We start from the raw sequence: 17,949 nt of genomic DNA, 5'->3' as shown, positions 1-17,949 counted from the left end.
AAATCAAGATATTCATATGTAGTTCAATGATTTCTACATGGGGCAGTTGTAGCTCAGCGGGTAGAGCAGGGCAGCTAGTGTTTGGAAGGTTGCTGGTTCAAATCCCAGCTCTGGGCTGAGCTGCATGTCAAAGTGAGGGCCCTGCGATGAGCTGCCGACTTGTCCAGTGGTGTACCCTGCCCTTGCCCAGAGAAAGCTGGGATTGGCTCCAGCAAAAACCCCCAACCCCATAAAAGGGATAAAGCAGTTACAGACAATGGATGGATGGATCTTTTCTACATTTATTTTTTCAGAAGTAAACATCAGAGGTTTTCACAAAATGTTTCCTGTAACTGTTTTGTAACATGATCTTAGGGACCACTTGAAGTGAGAACAGTATTCATGTGAGATAATTGTGGTAATAATGAGTTCTGTAGGTTTTTGTACAGCTGCTCAACAACTTCAGTCACTGTGGCTGTCGAGCACAATAATAAACAGCAGAATCTTCAGTATTCAGACTGTTCATCTGCAGATACACCTGCTGTCTGCTGTTGTCTCTGGAGATGGTAAACTGGCCTTTGACTGACACAGAGTAGTAGATGCTAGTGACATCAATAGTGGCAACCCACTCCAGTCCTTTTCCAGGAGCCTGTCGGATCCAGCTCATTAAGTAGCCACTAATTGAAAATCCAGAGGCTGTACAGGTCAATCTGTGAGATTCTCCAGGCCTTTTAACCACTGGTTCAGATTCTGTCAGAGTCTGACCATCAACACCTGTTGAGACAAAAAGTCATTGTCATTGGCTTGGCAGCACAACTAAAAGTTATCTAAAAATTCAGATCAGTGTAGATGTTCACCTGCCCAGCAGACAGTTAACAGCAGCAGTCCTGTCCTATAGTCCATCATGTTAAACTGTGTGTCCACTGTTCTCTGTCATCCTCTCTGCAGTCAGATAAGTAGAGGAGGAAGACATCTGACTTTTGCATTGACTCCTCCTCACAGGGACTAAACTTTTCCCTGATTCATTTTAATAACACACCAAAATACGAACTTTAGTTTAGGAATCTGTCACATTTCCAAACAGCATTCATTCAAACCAATTCACATATAATTTGTATCAGCATCATTTTTTCTCATTTCTTCCTGTAGACAGCATATGTGCTGAATGATAATCTGCAGTATTCTTATGATGGTTATCACCAATAACACTTAGTATTTTTGAAGTTTGTTGAATTGTCATTTTATCATGTTAAACCATCCACCAATCACCTGAATGTGTTTTTGGGGATTTATGACATGAAGAGTTTGTACTTATGTAGAAATCTAGTGTTATTTAATGTTTTGACAAGTGAAGAAACTCTGTTACTGTGAGTTATGTAACATAAAGAGAATAAATATTTAGTCATGAGTTTACAGTAAACTCTATGTGAATCTAATGTGGATATAAAGTGCTGTTGCAGGTGGAGATAAAACCCAGATGTCATGAAGATCACATGGCGGCTGTGGAGGAGTTTTAGCCCACTCTTCATTGCAGATTTGTTTTCATTCAGCCACATTGAAGGGTTTTCGAGCATGAACGGCCTGTTTGAGGTCATGCCACAGTATCTCAAATTTGCATTTAAATATTGAATACCAAGTCATTGCAAATTACTTTCAACAGTTTCCGATAGTTTAGTAATGTAACATCATAAAGATAATAAGAATGACACCATATGGTATCTGTAAGGTGTATTAAATCAAGGGACTTTTTAACAAGATCATGGTGAGAATATCATTTAGATCACATGTTTGTTGTCTGTGGAGGTTTTTGAGCAGCTGCTCCACTGTCTTCAGTCACTGTGTCTCTCGAGCACAGAAGTAAACAGCAGAATCTTCTGCTGTCAGGCTCCTGATCTCGAGGTACTGAGTGCTGCTGGACACATCTTCAGTCATGAGGAAACCACTTTGAAAGGAGCTGGCATAGATAGCAGAGTTTGAACCTGTGTTCATCCTCCCAATCCACTCCAGAGCTTTCCCTGGCTTCTGTCGTATCCAGTGAATATAGTAGCTCGTCATGTCAAACCCAGATATGACACATGACATCTTCACTGTCTCTCCAGGTGTTTTCACCTCAGAGGGAGACTGGTCCAGTTTGATCTCACTCCAAACTCCTGGAAGCAAAGATAATGTGATCATTATCCAACAAACTTGTAAATCACAGGTTTGACATTTACATAAGAAGTAAAGCAGAATGAATTTTCTCACCATGAATACTAAATACAAATAATACACTCCAGATGATTGTATTTTCCATTCTGTGATAAACACTGTAGTTCAGAGCTCTCTGATCTCAGTGTTTCAAATATATCTCAGTCTGTCACAGGTTTCTGTCACAAGTTACTGATGGTGTGTTTATAAGAGGAGAGTTTGCATAGACCTCCTCTACAGGTTTAAAGAGGGAACATGTGACACACACACATTCCCATAAGCAGAGTAACAGCAGACACTGTAGAAAAAAGTTTGGCAACTAATTTCTGAACTGATGGTGTCATGAAAAAAAAATATATTTTTCTAAATTACAATTTTTCTGAAGATATAAAACTTTAGAGATTTGCTGACTAGGCGGTTTTTCAATGTTTCAATGCTATAGGCCGTACATGTGCCAACACACTGCTCGAAGAATGTGGTAACATCCATCTAAGACCCTCTCCAAATGTGGCCGAGTGATCAGACCTCTAATGTGTCATCAGGAGTGTTCACAGCTGTATCTGTACTACTGTACTGAGCAGGAGACGTTATCTCTCAGAGCTCCATTCAATATGTGTCCAAAACAACAACAGTTTAATTAATTCATATGCTTTTGCATTACTGATTCTGTTGAGAGGCACACAGAGTATGATAAAGGAGAGAAAACATTTCTCTGTCTTGACTCTGTGTTGTCCTTGTTGGAATCTTGCTGCCAAATGGATTGAAAACCTGTACTCCAAAAACAGCTTTATACAGTTAATGTAGTCTTTTGAATTATTATTATCATAGTCTAGATTCTCCAAGGCTCATCTGTGAGTGTCTATACCTCCAGACACACAGGGTCTGCTTATACTGTATAAGTATTACAACATTATTTTATGATCAGAAGTTTCTCCAATGGACTTTTACATCTCCTCTAAACATTACCTCCAAGGAAAAACACACAAACGAGACTTTTTGTTACTTAAAGTCTCTATTTGAATTCTCTGTGACTCTGTGGAGCTCATTTGGAAGAGGAAGTAGTTTTTGTATGACTCTCCTGTTATTGTCTCTCACTGTGTCTCTCTGGCACAGTAATACACTGCTGTGTCCTCAGTCTTCAGACTGTTCATCTGTAGGTAGACTTTACTGCTGGAGTCATCTTCGGAGATGGTGAATCTACCCTTGACTGACTGGGAGTAATAGGTAGGGTAACCGAGTGTGCCTATATAGGCAATCCACTCCAGTCCTTTTCCAGGAGCCTGTCTGATCCAGTGCATAGCATAGTCACTGAATGTGAATCCAGAGGCTGTACAGGTCAATCTGTGAGATTCTCCAGGCCTTTTAACCACTGGTTCAGATTCTGTCAGAGTCTGACCATCAACACCTGATAACACAAAGAAGAAAATAGTCACTGGCCGTAAGTTGGCAATTTTTTGAAGACATATCTACATCAACACCTGTATAGATGTTCACCTGCCCAGCAGACAGTTAACAGCAGCAGTCCTGTCCTATAGTCCATCATGTTAAACTGTGTGTCCACTGTTCTCTGTCATCCTCTCTGCAGTCAGATAAGTAGAGGAGGAAGACATCTGAGTTTTGCATTGACTCCTCCTCACAGGGAGGAAACAGCTTGACTGGAGATATTTATCAAAACTTGTGAATTAATGTCTGAGAGTCTAACACATTTTACTTTCTATAAAATGTCAGTATGAACAACGCAATCACATTTATTCTATTGAAATCTTATTCTTAGTTCAGACATCTGACACATTAACATACAGGTTTTATTCAAGCTAATTAGATAATAATTAATCTTGTTATCAGTGCTTTGTTTCTTATCAGCCAACAGTTGGCAGCACATTAGAAGTTTTACAACAATAAAAGTAATCTACAGTTTAATTCTGATCAGCAGTATCACTTTTATGAATATTGCTTCATTGTCACCTTATACCATCACACATTTAACAGGTGTTTTAAATAGATTTGTGATTGTGTTTTAGCCAAGACATGCTGACACAATCTTTTTCAACCTGTTTTTCTCTTTTCAAACTACATTTAAATACTTTATGGTTGAAAAACTGACACATGGTGAGTGATGCAACATGATGCACATGCATCATTTGTTCATTTGATGTTCAATTGAGAGTCCAAATCTGAAAATGAAAACATTATTCTTTATTTCATTACTTGTGTTCAGCAGACAGACCAGATGAAATGTGTTTCATTGTTAAATGGCCTCACTCAAACGAACATTATTTGTTTTCAAAGTCCTGACATGCTTCCGTGCTTCTCATACAGAGATCAGTGTAGTTCAGTGTTTGTACAGCTCTGTAGTCTGCTGTGTCACTGTGGCTCTCGTGCACAATAATAAACTGCAGAGTCTTCTTGTTTTAGACTCTTCACCTCTAAGGACACAACATTTCTGGACGTTGTGCCATTTCCACCATCAATGCGTCCGATCCATTCCAGTCCTCTCCCTGGTTTCTGACAAATCCAGTGCAGCCAAGCCAGAGCAAGTCCTTCCACTTTACAGGACAGAGTGACTGGTTGTCCAGCTCTGCTGACCACTGGCTCTGAGGAGGTGAGGGACTGACCCTGAGCAGCTGAAACAGACAGAGTTTAGATGACGAGGAGCCAGCAGACATCCAGCGCTCTTGTTCTCCTCTGCTGACACACTGACACTGACTTCACTCACCTGAAATGAGAGCCAAGAAGAAGAAACTCAGTACAGCTGTCATGGTGGAAACTTGGCTGAGTCAGCAACTGCAAAATATTTTATGAAGGAGATATACTGTACAGGCAGAGTGGGCGGGGACTGTTCATCAGTGTGTGAATTTGCATTTGATCAATCAGAGATTTTGGAGAAACAGTTTTGAAACATAAACACTAAATCTGAGAAAAGGAGGAGCGCTGTTGAGAGTTAGAATGTGTGGTGTGAAGTTAAGAAGAGCATTAATACAGTTCAAGCTGAACTGTCATTCTCATGCTTCCATTATAAAACTGATGGGTCACCTCAGTGAGGAAGAATACTGCAAAGACAGGAAACAAAGGGAAAGGTTCCGTCAGGGTTTGAGTATCATTCAGAATCTGACTATAGACACCACATAATACAAACATAATTGTCAATCCACTGATTTAAACAGATTGCTTGCTTTCATCAGCTTTTTATGTGAGGAGCTGATCATTACAGGAAGATATTTTAGTTATTTGTTTTAATGTTAATTGTTGATGGTTAATAACATATTCATCAATAGTGATCATGATTTTATTGAAAACAAACAAAAGAAAAAATACAACTAAAATTATTTTTCAAGATCTTCCAGCCCAGTAAAGATGAGTTCTGTAGGTTTTTGTACAGCTGCTCAACAACTCCAGTCACTGTGTCTCTCGAGCACAATAATAAACAGCAGATTCTTCAGTCTTCAGACTGTTCATCTGCAGATACACCTGCTGTCTGCTGTTGTCTCTGGAGATGGTAAACCAGCCTTTGACTGACTCACAGTACAAGATGTAGCTACTGTCATAGCTGATAGTAGAAACCCACCCCACTCCTTTTCCAGCAGCCTGTCTGATTCAAGCATTCCAGTAATTGCTATCAAACCCTGAATATGTGCAGGTCAGTCTGTGGGATTCTCCAGGTCTTTTAACTTCTGGTTCAGACCCAGTCAGTGTTTGACCCTCAGTACCTACAGACAGTTAAACAGCTCATTAGTTACTGTAATACAGCCATGTTATCTTTGTAGCAGGAGGTTTGTCAGAAAAACAATCATTGTTCTTACCTGCCCAGTTAATAGACAGGATGAGAAAAACAACCAAATAATCAGGTGTGATCATTGTAAAAGCCAGTTGTCTCTGTCCAGTCTACAGTGTGTCTGTCAGTGATTCAGTCTCTGTCCTTCACTCTGCAACACATATGTAGAGATGAAGAGATCAGAGTTTTGTATCGACTCCTCCTCCTCACAGAGAAACACACCACATCTCACACACCTCTGGACAAAACAACAATGACATCATCATTTTATGTTCTACATTTTAAGATTTTCGGTGTGATGTTTTTGATCATAAATAACTGTCTGAAGTAATTTAATAATTGTGTTTATTCACACACCAGTAAGATGTATTTATTTGTTGGTCCATCCATATACTGGATATATCATGTAATTGTTCAAATATATTCTCATCACCTGCTGTTAAACATTAATAATGGGAACATTATAAACCATCATTGTTTGAGAAAAACACATAATAAATGTAACACTGAGAAACAGGAAGTCATGAACCACAACATCAGCTGTTGTTTTCATATGATGCATGTATGTATGTGTGAGTGTTTAGAGTCACTGTCATACTCTCCTTAATGTCATCTGACTTCATATGTTCTGCTGCCACCTGTAGGTCTTTGGAAACAAATGTTTCTCCCTGCAAGAACCATTAGCATGAGCAAACATGTACGTTATGAACAGAAAAACGAAAATGCTGGAATACGTTTCTGTCTGCAAAATTCCAGTTTCCGTCGCTGCCAGTGAGGGAGTAAGCGCACGCTCGACAGATCGACTAGTTTGGTCTACGACACGGATGTCAACAAACGGTATATAGCTGCTTGCACAAACACGCTGTTTTAACCACTTTTTTATTCATTGTGAGTCATAAACGCTACAGTGCTGTGTTCTTAGGTGTCTGCTGATGTTGCATACTTTTTGGGGTGAGATTTGAAGCGTGTTAAGACGCTTAAAACACAGTGTAAAGTTCTGACCCCATGCTGTTTGCTGTCACTGCTAACTCTCTGTTGAAGGAGCTCTGTAAGAGGTGGACCAAAAGTGTTCGCGTTTTCGGTACTGGCTAGTCAAGGGTAGCTTGAGCGATAAAGCTGCATGTTGAAATCTACCGAAGTTCTCCTTTAAGTTGGACAGTCTCAGATACACCATGCTGTTACTGTTATCTTTGCGGATTTCTGCACCTCCTCGCACACTGCTGGCATAAGTGTTTCTACTGGAGCTGGAGAAGCCATTCCCGATCCATTCCAGTCCTTTTCCTGCAGGTTGTCTCATCCAGCTCATAGTGCAGCCGCTGAATGTGAAGCCAGATCCCCTGCAGGACAGACTGAGAGTCTTCCCAGGCTTTTTCACTACTGAACTGGAAGGAATGGACTCCATACTCTGACCTGTGCAACCTGATGAGATGAAAGAAGAGAGGAGCAACAGAAGAAAGTGAGACAGTCATCTGGGAAGTTTTCTGCTATCACTGACTGACCATCAGTCCATGTTGTGTGATAAAAGATAAAACAGCAAGAAGCAGGAGAACTCACAGGGCAGAGAGAGAGCAACCAGCAGAAGAGTGAGTGTGTTCATCATCCTGAGGCTGGAGATGTGACCTCTGATGCTCCACACAAAGTACAAGAGCAGTCAGCAGGACAGAAGTACACTGCACAGACTGAAGATTTGCATCAGGACATCATGAGGAGGGAGTGGCTCATGTACACACTCTGTTAGTTATTACTCTATTATTAATATAATAAGTTTCAACTAATTGTGACATTAATTTATTTTTGTTTGAATAATGATGACAAAAACACATCCAAAGCCAGAACCATCCATTTATGTATTTACCTACCTACCATTTTGTTTATGTATTTATTTGTGAAGCACGTCTCAATGATTTAATGTAAAATTCTTGCTTATCACAGTACAGAGAACATGGTTGATGTTAAAGCTGTTGAAGCTCTTTTGTCCTCTCACTGACACAAATGTCACTTCCTTTTAATTATCATTCATTTTTATATATTCTAGGTGGAGAAAATGTTTTATTATAGGAACATATTTATATAAAAGAGCCTATGTGGTCTTTTAAGGGGAGGTTAATGTTGGGGGGAAAGGTGGGTTCTTTTTCATTGGGTGGAGAGCAATACTGAGGAGACAAAAGAGCCAAACTTCAAGAATAAAAAAAGTTCCAAATGTATTTCACCAGAATAAACACACTTTCCTCACTAGAATGATGTGGGGAGCCAATAAAACACAATAGGGCCTAAACAGACAAGAGTTTCTGGCTGGCAATCTAATCTGAGGTTCTCAGTGAAAGATTCAGAACGCAAGACAGAAAATTATAATTTTCGAATAATGATAGTGAAAATGAGGTTGAGAGACACCTGGGTGTCATTCCCCACCTCTTTTAGCTTTCACAAAAGTGCGTCGTTACACCATGATTGGCTGGGATGGAAATGCCCAAAGCTGCTTCCACTCCTCAACCAGGAGTCAGTCCCCGACCCTGCTCACAGGGGGTCAGAATTCCCTGAAATTACTCCAGAGGGATTTTGGAAAATCAATCCAATATAAAGAAAGATAGCAAATCTTAAACAATGAGACTGCTACAAATAAAATGAACAACACAAACAAATCTCCTTTTTCTCATATAAATGTTTGAAATGTTAATCTGGACTGAGTTTTGCTGATTATCTGACCGGAATCTGTCCAAAACAAACAAAAAGGTAAATGTTGTTCATGTTTATGAATGAATGGACAATCAGCAATGACAAAAATGGGTGATACTGTAAAACCTGATATAAAACAATTGACATACAACTTGTCAAGTTGTATGTCAATTCGTGATACAGATGCGAGTTGATGTAGCCACCAATCGGGAGGACATGGCGAAGCTAACAGCCATAAAAGCTGCCGAGGAGACTGATGAATAACATGAAAATGCATTAAAGGGCTCTTACACCATCCCAACACCATCTCAACAAATAATAAATACACTGGACTTTTGCTCTCTCTCAATTGGATATTCTGACTTTGTGGCAAGCCTGGCTATAAGATGAGGCCATAAGATGAGACTGTTGTTCACTCATGATGGACTAATATGGACACATGTGCAGACACACATGTAATCTGTATGTACTGTCTAGAGCTTGAATTCAGCTCTGTATGCTACTGCTGTAATATGTGTTGTCAAAGGTCATAACAAAAGAAAAAAAGAGAAGAAAAGAAAAAAGTAATTTGCAAAAGACAAGAAAAGATCAGAATGAAGATTTTATCCTGTGGGTAATGGGGGCGGGACTTGATAAGCTTTGGCTTCTCCCGCTTTTTCCCTTTCGGCCATGTGTGTTGTATTATTTGAACAATGATGAAATGTGATGCTTATGAATTGTCCGAAACAAACAACATAAATAAATAAATAAAAAATAAATGAAGATTCAGTAAAATTTACTGCTGCATATACTCTGTTTTTTCATCATGAAATTAGTTTATCTGTACTAAAGCACATACAATTTGATTTATTACACTATCACTATATTTGTGATATAATTTAGATCTAAATTACAGGTTAGACAAGTACTAAGATATTGCGAGCTGTAAAATGGGGCAGAAGTTTTAATTTAAAAAAAGAAAAAACTTCAATGATCCTTAAACAGAACTTTTACTCTTATAATAACTTTTTAAAGTTTGTAAAATGTCTTAACTTCAGATGTTTATAGGGAGATCTCGGAAGCCGAAGATTCTTTTCATGTCTTTTTGTGTGACAAAGTTGCAATTGAATGTAATATTTTATATTTCACTTTAGATAAAACAATAATTCAATATTGAGACACAACTCTGAACTTTTATGACTGACAGTTGCTCACAAAAAAGTAATACCAGGAGAACTGAATGTTTCCAGTGGTGGTAAATAGAGGAAGTACTTTTTGTATGACTCTCATATTATTGTCTCTCACTGTGGCTCTCTGGCACAGTAATACACAGCTGTGTCCTCAGACTGCACATTCTGTCCATTTAGAGTCACTGTGTTACTGGAAGAGTCTAAGTCGATACTGAACTTGTTCTTTAGTGAATCTTTGTAGTATGAGCTTGAAGTACTTTTCACTCCGATCCACTCCAGTCCTTTCCCTGCAGGCTGTCTGATCCAAGCTGTCCAGTAGCCAAGAGAATAAGAGACCTGACAGGTGATGGTCAGACGTTGACCTGGCTGCACAGTCACAGAGGCTGGCTGTGTCAACTGTTCACACTTCACACCTGTTAAAAAAACAAAATGTTTTGGAACAAATGATCAAGTTAAACTGCAAAAGAAGAACTGTTGACTTTGACAAATCCAGAGAGACTCACATCCAGCTGCCAACAGCAGCAGCAGAGCTACAGAAAACATGGTTGATGTTGAAAGTGACGTGTTGTGAACTCCACTGACAGCCTGATGGGAAGTTTTTATAGCTGAGTAACAAGGAAGCTCACTGAGTTTGCATAGAATCAAACATATGAAGCATCAATGTTGGTCTGACTGGAGCCAATAGAAGAGTCTGTTGACTGTTATTATATCTGCAGAGTGAAAACATGCCTGGAAATCACCTCTGCTTTACACATGATATTTTCATTTCATTACACACTCAACTAACATTTTGAAAATGTTCCTGTTTTTACGGAAATGAAACAACTGTAAATGATTATCACAACTATTCTTACTGTGAATATTACATGAACCATAGATAATGAAAAACATGTTCTTCAAAATCAGCATTACAATATTAATGATGATGTGTCATGGAAACAAAAGGAGAAACCACCAAGAATGTTGCTTTCTATAAGCTATGTTTACAGTGTGTTCAGCATGTTTTCAAATCATTAAAACACTTTAAATATGATGTGAGCTGTTTTCCTGAGAGAATGTATTTACTGTCAGCACCTCCTACATCACATTTAAGATTAACTTCAAATGTAAGAACAGCTAGTTGTTATTGCAGCATTTGATCACTTAGTGTTCTTCCTGTATTTGCAGCAAAGTGACAGCAGACAGCATCATGTAAACAGCATGAAAACTTCTGTCTGATGCTGCTGGTTGGCATGAAAGGTTTTTAATCATTTCAGTGTCAGCAGATGTTTGAAGACATACAGAGAAACTTGGAGCCTCGAGAGGAAAACAGCTGCTCAGGAACTGAAACCTGTGAGACAAAATGCAAAAACTACATCTGAGTGTTGAGAGTCAGTCAGTTAATATTAATGAGAACACAGAGTCTCCTTTAAGTAACAGAGGAGAGACAAACTTGTCACTGACTGCCCTCTAGTGTTTTTATGAAAGAAACTGTAACATTAATTTTCACATTTATGTAGCCTAGTGAAATTAGAATAACAGAGGACACAAACTATTTTATGGGATCTTTATTTCTCTGATACTCTTTAAAAGCGAGAGATTAATATCTTATCCTTCAAAACTCAAATGATTTCACTTATCTTGGTTTATAATATCCCTCCTATTTCTCGATTGTTTACACACATTTTCTGAAAGCATGCCTCATGCTCTCAGAACTCTACACACAAATCAAAAATCACACACACAATGGGCAAAACCCCTCAATTCTCCTGCAAAATTAAACTTTACATTCAAAACAATGTTATTTCTTCTCAAAATGGTATTTTGTTTTCAAATGACACACACAAACCATCAAATGAATAGACATTTATAAGAACCAGTTGAACACTGATGTGCTCAGTGTAAAACACTATGATGAATGGAAAAACACTTCTTCTTCATTCATCATAATGACTTAGGCCTTTTTTGTTCAGTTACACTTACTACAGTCAGTACATACATAAGTGTGATGTAAAATATTTGAGAATATTGTTTTTATACTCAGAACACACAAATACACGGTAACAGATATATTTTATTTTTCCCACAAAAACAATGTACACAGTGTACATCTCAACCAACACAAGGTGCATATACAACAATATACGGTCTACCTACAAAACAACAGAATAATTTACTGTACACAGTTACAGTAAAAAAAAAAAAAAACAACCAAAAAACTGTGCAGCATGATCTCCTCTGTTTCGGTCTGGCCACAGCACCTCATCCACATCACAAGCAATGTTTTCCCTGGCCAAGCAGCAAGAGAAACATCACCTAGCATGGTGAATCCAGCCATGAAAAGCACAAACTGCTATATATCCACATGCATCTTCCATAGCTTGGAGAAGGGGTATACACATTTGTGGATTTGTGGATTTTGGTCATACACTTTACAAAAAATTCTCAATAGGATTGAAGAATGGAGAATATGGAGGGAGATAAAGCGTGGTTGGGCAGTGAACCAGTTACGAACCAGAGCTGCCCAGTGGAAACTTACGTTGTCCCAAATGACAATGTACCTGAGCTGCTCTGGTGGAATGAGTGTGTTGTGTAGGGTGTCTAGGTGTTTGCCCATGTGATGAGTCAGTGTGCATAGTAGGGCAATTCACTTTATAATTTTGAATGACAGAGTGTTCTTTGTGAAAGCAAGAGTTTTTCTTCATGAAAATTGTGCCAAATGCAGAGAATTGTGTGTAGTGTTTTGAAAAAAGTGTGTTTTAGAACTGCAATTTGAGTGTAAAGCAGGAATTGTGCTTCTAGTTTAGCAGAATTGGTTCAGGGGGTTGGTGCATGAGTTACATGTTGTGGTCATTTTGTCTCAAGTACCAGTTTTTGTGTGTAAACAATTTAGAAAAACTGTAATGAGAACACAGAGTCTCCTTTAAGTAACAGAGGAGAGACACACTTGTCACTGACTGCCCTCTAGTGATTTTATAAAAGAAACATTTTTTTTCACATTTATGTAGCCTAGAGAAATTAGAATAACAGAGGACACAAACTATTTATGGGATCTTTATTTCTCTGATAATATTTAAAAGGGAGAGATTAATATCTTATCCTTCAAGACTCAAATTATTTCATTTATCTTGGTTCATAATATCCCTGACTGAAATGCATTAACCTTTTGAATAAAGTGACCAAAATCCTCAGCGGACTAAAGCTGTATCTAATGCAGTAATTCAGCTTAGTGTATTAATGAGAATACATCTGAATAAAGAATACATGATCCCTAAATTACTTGACTGAAAGTGGCAACATTTATTTTAATGACTTAAATTTAGCGACATTATTGCCTCTTAATTTGTAGTTAACTTTTATTTCAGTGACCCCATTGTTGGGCTGTCTTTGAGCCAAATAATCTTTATTTTCTTTTGTTTCATTTAATGTTTACCATCAATAATTCTCAGGAAAAGATTTAAAATTATAATATATGAAATGTATGATATAAAAATACTTTATGCTTGGCTCCTTCAGCCCAGCAGAATCTTCAGTCTTCAGACTGTTCATCTGCAGATACACCTGCTGTCTGCTGTTGTCTCTGGAGATGGTAAACCGGCCTTTGACTGACTGATGTTCAATTGAGAGTCCAAATCAGAAAATGAAAACATTATTCTTTATTTCATTACTTGGGTAGAGCAGACAGACCAGATGAAATGTGTTTCATTGTTAACTGGCCTCATTCAAAGGAACATTATTTGTTTTCAAAGTCCTGACATGCTTCAGTGCTTCTCATACAGAGATCAGTGTAGTTCAGTGTTTGTACAGCTCTGTAGTCTGCTGTGTCACTGTGGCTCTCGTGCACAATAATAAACTGCAGAGTCTTCTTGTTTTAGACTCTTCACCTCTAAGGACACAACAGTTCTGGACGTGTCTTTGGTGATGGTAAACTGGCCTTGGACACTTTGGGCAAATATTGTGCCAGTTCCACTATCAATGCGTCCGATCCATTCCAGTCCTCTCCCTGGTTTTTGATGAATCCAGTGCAGCCAAGCCAGAGCAAGTCCTTCCACTTTACAGGACAGAGTGACTGGTTGTCCAGCTCTGCTGACCACTGGCTCTGAGGAGGTGAGGGACTGACCCTGAGCAGCTGAAAGAGACAGAGTTTAGATGACGAGGAGCCAGCAGACATCCAGAGCTCTTGTTCTCCTCCTCTGCTGACACACTGACACTGACTTCACTCACCTGAAATGAGAGCCAAGAAGAAGAAACTCAGTACAGCTGTCATGGTGGAAACTTGCCTGAGTCAACTGCAAAGGCTTTCATGAAGGATATATACTGTGCAGGCAGAGTGGGCGGGGACTGTTTTACAATTTGTGAATTTGCATTTTATCAGTCAATGATTGGAGATACAGTTACACTAAATCTGAGAATAGGGGGAGCCTTTTTTACATTAAGAATGTGTGATCTAAAGTTAAGAATAACTTTAAGAATTCACTATAAAACTGATGGATCACCTCAGTGAGGAAGCATACTGCAAAGACAGGAAACAAAGGGAAAGGTTCAGTCAGGGTTTGAGTATCATTCATTTAAGATCAACGAGATCAGCAGATATGAGAGTCTCCTCATAGTGAGAGAGAGAAACTTGACACTGACTGACATCTAGTGGTTTTGTAAAGGGAACTGCAACATTATTTCTCGCTCTCAGATTGTGTCTAACTTTAGATACCAAATAATACAAACGTTATTGATTATTCATACCTGGACAATTATTTCAGCAGATTGTTTTGCTGTCTTTTCCTATCATGTGAGTGATTGATCATTACAGTAAGATATTTTATGATCTGTTTAAATGCTTGCTGGTTCAAGATGCACTTTGTAATTTTGGTTAATACATTTTAATCAGAAGTCAAAGTCCATTGACTGATTTCTTTTATGCCTTAAGAAGAAGCTAGAAGCCGAAATAAACTAAATAAATAAAAAAAAAACCTCTCTTCATATGTTGGTTGACTAAACAGAAAACACAATTTCATACTGTCTATTTTGTTTATATATGGCAGACCCCCCACCTTCCTAGTTCCAAACACTGTTTTGGGGACCTTATTTTCCTTAGCTTGTTTATTTATTTTTGGAAAAGATCAATATTTCTGAATTTGTATTATCACCTCATTGATGTTGTAAATATTAAAAGTCTGACATTAAATTTCTTCTCCAAAACTACACAGTGCCCCTTTAATGACTTATTCATCAATAGTGTTCATGTTTTCATTATTAACATAATAGGACCAAATAAAACTAATTATTTTTCAGGCTCTATCAGTCCAGTAAAGATGAGTTCTGTAGGTTTTTGTACAGCTGCTCAACCAACTCCAGTCACTGTGTCTCTCGAGCACAATAATAAACAGCAGAATCTTCAGTCTTCAGACTGTTCATCTGCAGATACACCTGCTGTCTGCTGTTGTCTCTGGAGATGGTAAACCGGCCTTTGACTGACTCAGAGTAGAATTGTTTGCTGTCATCATGATAAGTCAAGGCGATCCACTCCAGTCCTTTTCCAGGAGCCTGTCTGATCCAATGCATCCCATAGTTGCTGAATGTGAATCCAGAGGCTGTACAGGTCAATCTGTGAGATTCTCCAGGCCTTTTAACCACTGGTTCAGATTCTGTCAGAGTCTGACCATCAACACCTGTTGAGACAAAAATGAATATACAGTAGTAAGGTGCTTTGAGCTGGAACCATTTTTAAGGCCACTACAACTTAATATCAGTGTAGATGTTCACCTGCCCAGCAGACAGTTAACAGCAGCAGTCCTGTCCTATAGTCCATCATGTTAAACTGTGTGTCCACCGTTCTCTGTCATCTTCTCTGCAGTCAGATAAGTAGAGGAGGAAGACATCTGAGTTTTGCATCGACTTCTCCTCACAGGGAGGAACCGTATTTGACTCATATATCAGTTACTGTTTGGTGAAACTGTAGAATGGATGTCTATTGATGTCCGTAACAGGTTCAGTATCTGAACCTCTGACTCTTTTTGTTTGTCTGTGAACGTGCAAGAAAAGCTTCTTGCCAGAACAACTTTTGGAAGTCTACAGACATCTGACACAGGTTCCACATCTGAATTACCTCCATTGTAAAATAAGTTTTTCAACAAATTGTCATGTAAAATACTTGTAAATAGAGAATGTATGTGTAAACAGTAGTTTTGAATGATGGCTATTTGATAAAAAGTAAATTCAACATTATATCCATAATAAGGGGCAGACTTTTGGGGAAAGTTCCAGAAATGTTCAAAGGTTGGGTCCATTTGTAAAACATCATTAAATAGAAAGTGATCATGTGGCTCAGTAAATCACAAGCAAGCATGCGGCCTTCACTATTATTAGTATTACTGAATACAACATTTTGGTTTTCTGATCATTGAACAGTAGCTGAACTGGTGGAGGTTTGATGACCAAAACATGGAATTCCACAAAGCTAAAATTAAATGCAGACACAATTGTCCTCAGTTAAACATTGAGGACTTTTGAAATCAGTCATTACTATTAATGGATCATTGAATGCTGATTGGCTCATAGCTCGTCCATATACAGTCCTTACCAGACAGCTATTTAATTTTGACTTTCTCTCTGCATTTACTCTCTTTTTTCATCATGAAATTAGTTTATTTTATATCCATTAAACTTAATTTGGACTGTAAATTACAAGTGAGACAAGTTATAAGATAATTTTGATAACATCTGTGAAATAAGGCTTATTTAAAAAACTTTATTGCTTCTCTAACAGGACTTTTACTCTTCTAATATGCAGTATATATTTTCAAAGTTGTAAAAAGTTTTCATATCAGAAGTTTCTTGGGAGATCTTGGATGGTCAAACACAACTTTTTTCCATGACTTTTTGTGTGACAAATTTGGGATTGAATTTAACGTTTAACGTTTAGATGAAATAAGAATTCAATATTGAGTATCAACTCTGAACTTTCATGACTGACAGTTATTCACATAAAAGTGATACTAAGACAACAGAATGTTTCTAGTGGTGGTAAATAGAGGAAGTAGTTTTTGTATGACTCTCCTGTTATTGTCTCTCGCTGTGGCTCTCTGGCACAGTAATACACAGCAGTGTCTTCAGACTGCACATTCTGTCCATTTAGAGTCACTGTGTTGCTGGAAGAGTCTAAATCGATACTGAATTTGTTCTTGAGTGAATCTTTGTAGTATGAGCCTCCAGTATATTTCATCCCAATCCACTCCAGTCCTTTCCCTGCAGGCTGTCTGATCCAAGCTGTGTAGTAGCCAAGAGAATAAGAGACCTGACAGGTGATGGTCAGACGTTGACCTGGCTGCACAGTCACAGAGGCTGGCTGTGTCAACTGTTCACACTTCACACCTGTTAAAAAAACAAAATGTTTTGGAACAAATGATCAAGTTAACCGCAAAAGAAGAACTGTTGACTTTGACAGATCCAGAGAGACTCACATCCAGCTGCCAACAGCAGCAGCAGAGCTACAGAAAACATGGTTGATGTTGAAAGTGACGTGTTGTGAACTCCACTGACAGCCTGATGGGAAGTTTTTATAGCTGAGTAACAAGGAAGCTCACTGAGTTTGCATAGAATCAAACATATGAAGCATCAATGTTGGTCTGACTGGAGCCAATAGAAGAGTCTGTTGACTGTTATCATATCTGCAGAGTGAAAACATGCCTGGAAATCACCTCTGCTTTACACATGATATTTTCATTTCATTACACACTCAACTGGAACATTTTGAAACTGTCCCTGTTTTTACAGAAATGAAACAACTGTAAATGATTATCACAACTATTCTAACTGTGAATATTACATGAACCATAGATAATGGAAAACATATTCTTTAAAGTCAGCATTACAAAATTAATGATGATGTGTCATGGAAACAAAAGGAGAAACCATCAAGAATGTTGCTTTCTATAAGCCATGTTTACAGTGTGTTCAGCATGTTTTCAAATCATTAAAACACTTTAAATATGTGAGCTGTTTTCCTGAGAGAATGTATTTACTGTCAGCACCTCCTACATCACATTTAAGATTAACTTCAAATGTAAGAACATCTTGTTATTGCAGCATTTGATCACTTAGTGTTCTTCCTGTATTTGCAGCAAAGTGACAGCAGACAGCATCATGTAAACAGTATGAAAACTTCTGTCTGATGCTGCTGGTTGGGATGAAAGA

General features: G+C 38.3%; 3 gene segments (V, D, J or C); all 3 read right to left on the bottom strand.

The window, feature by feature from the left end:
* Positions 1-3,272: 3,272 nt before the first annotated feature.
* Positions 3,273-3,709, bottom strand: LOC115575960 (Ig heavy chain V region 6.96-like; the record flags this gene model as incomplete). The annotated part of the segment is given in 2 exon segments: positions 3,273-3,571; positions 3,661-3,709. Coding segments are annotated over 2 exon segments (348 nt in total), but the record flags the coding sequence as incomplete, so codon positions are not given.
* Positions 3,710-7,173: 3,464 nt separating this feature from the next.
* Positions 7,174-10,323, bottom strand: LOC115575153 (immunoglobulin heavy variable 4-38-2-like). The segment is given in 3 exon segments: positions 7,174-7,357; positions 9,896-10,193; positions 10,284-10,323. Coding segments are annotated over 3 exon segments (522 nt in total).
* A 4,812-nt stretch (positions 10,324-15,135) lies between these two features.
* On the bottom strand, positions 15,136-15,568 carry LOC115575963 (immunoglobulin heavy variable 3-33-like; the record flags this gene model as incomplete). The annotated part of the segment is given in 2 exon segments: positions 15,136-15,425; positions 15,520-15,568. Coding segments are annotated over 2 exon segments (339 nt in total), but the record flags the coding sequence as incomplete, so codon positions are not given.
* Positions 15,569-17,949: the final 2,381 nt, after the last annotated feature.

The sequence above is a fragment of the Sparus aurata genome, chromosome 23 (genome assembly GCF_900880675.1).
Source record: "Sparus aurata chromosome 23, fSpaAur1.1, whole genome shotgun sequence".
NCBI classification, from domain to species: Eukaryota; Metazoa; Chordata; class Actinopteri; order Spariformes; family Sparidae; genus Sparus; species Sparus aurata.
The sequence above is the reverse complement of the archived record's forward strand: the minus strand, read 5'-3'. Positions and strand labels throughout refer to the sequence as shown.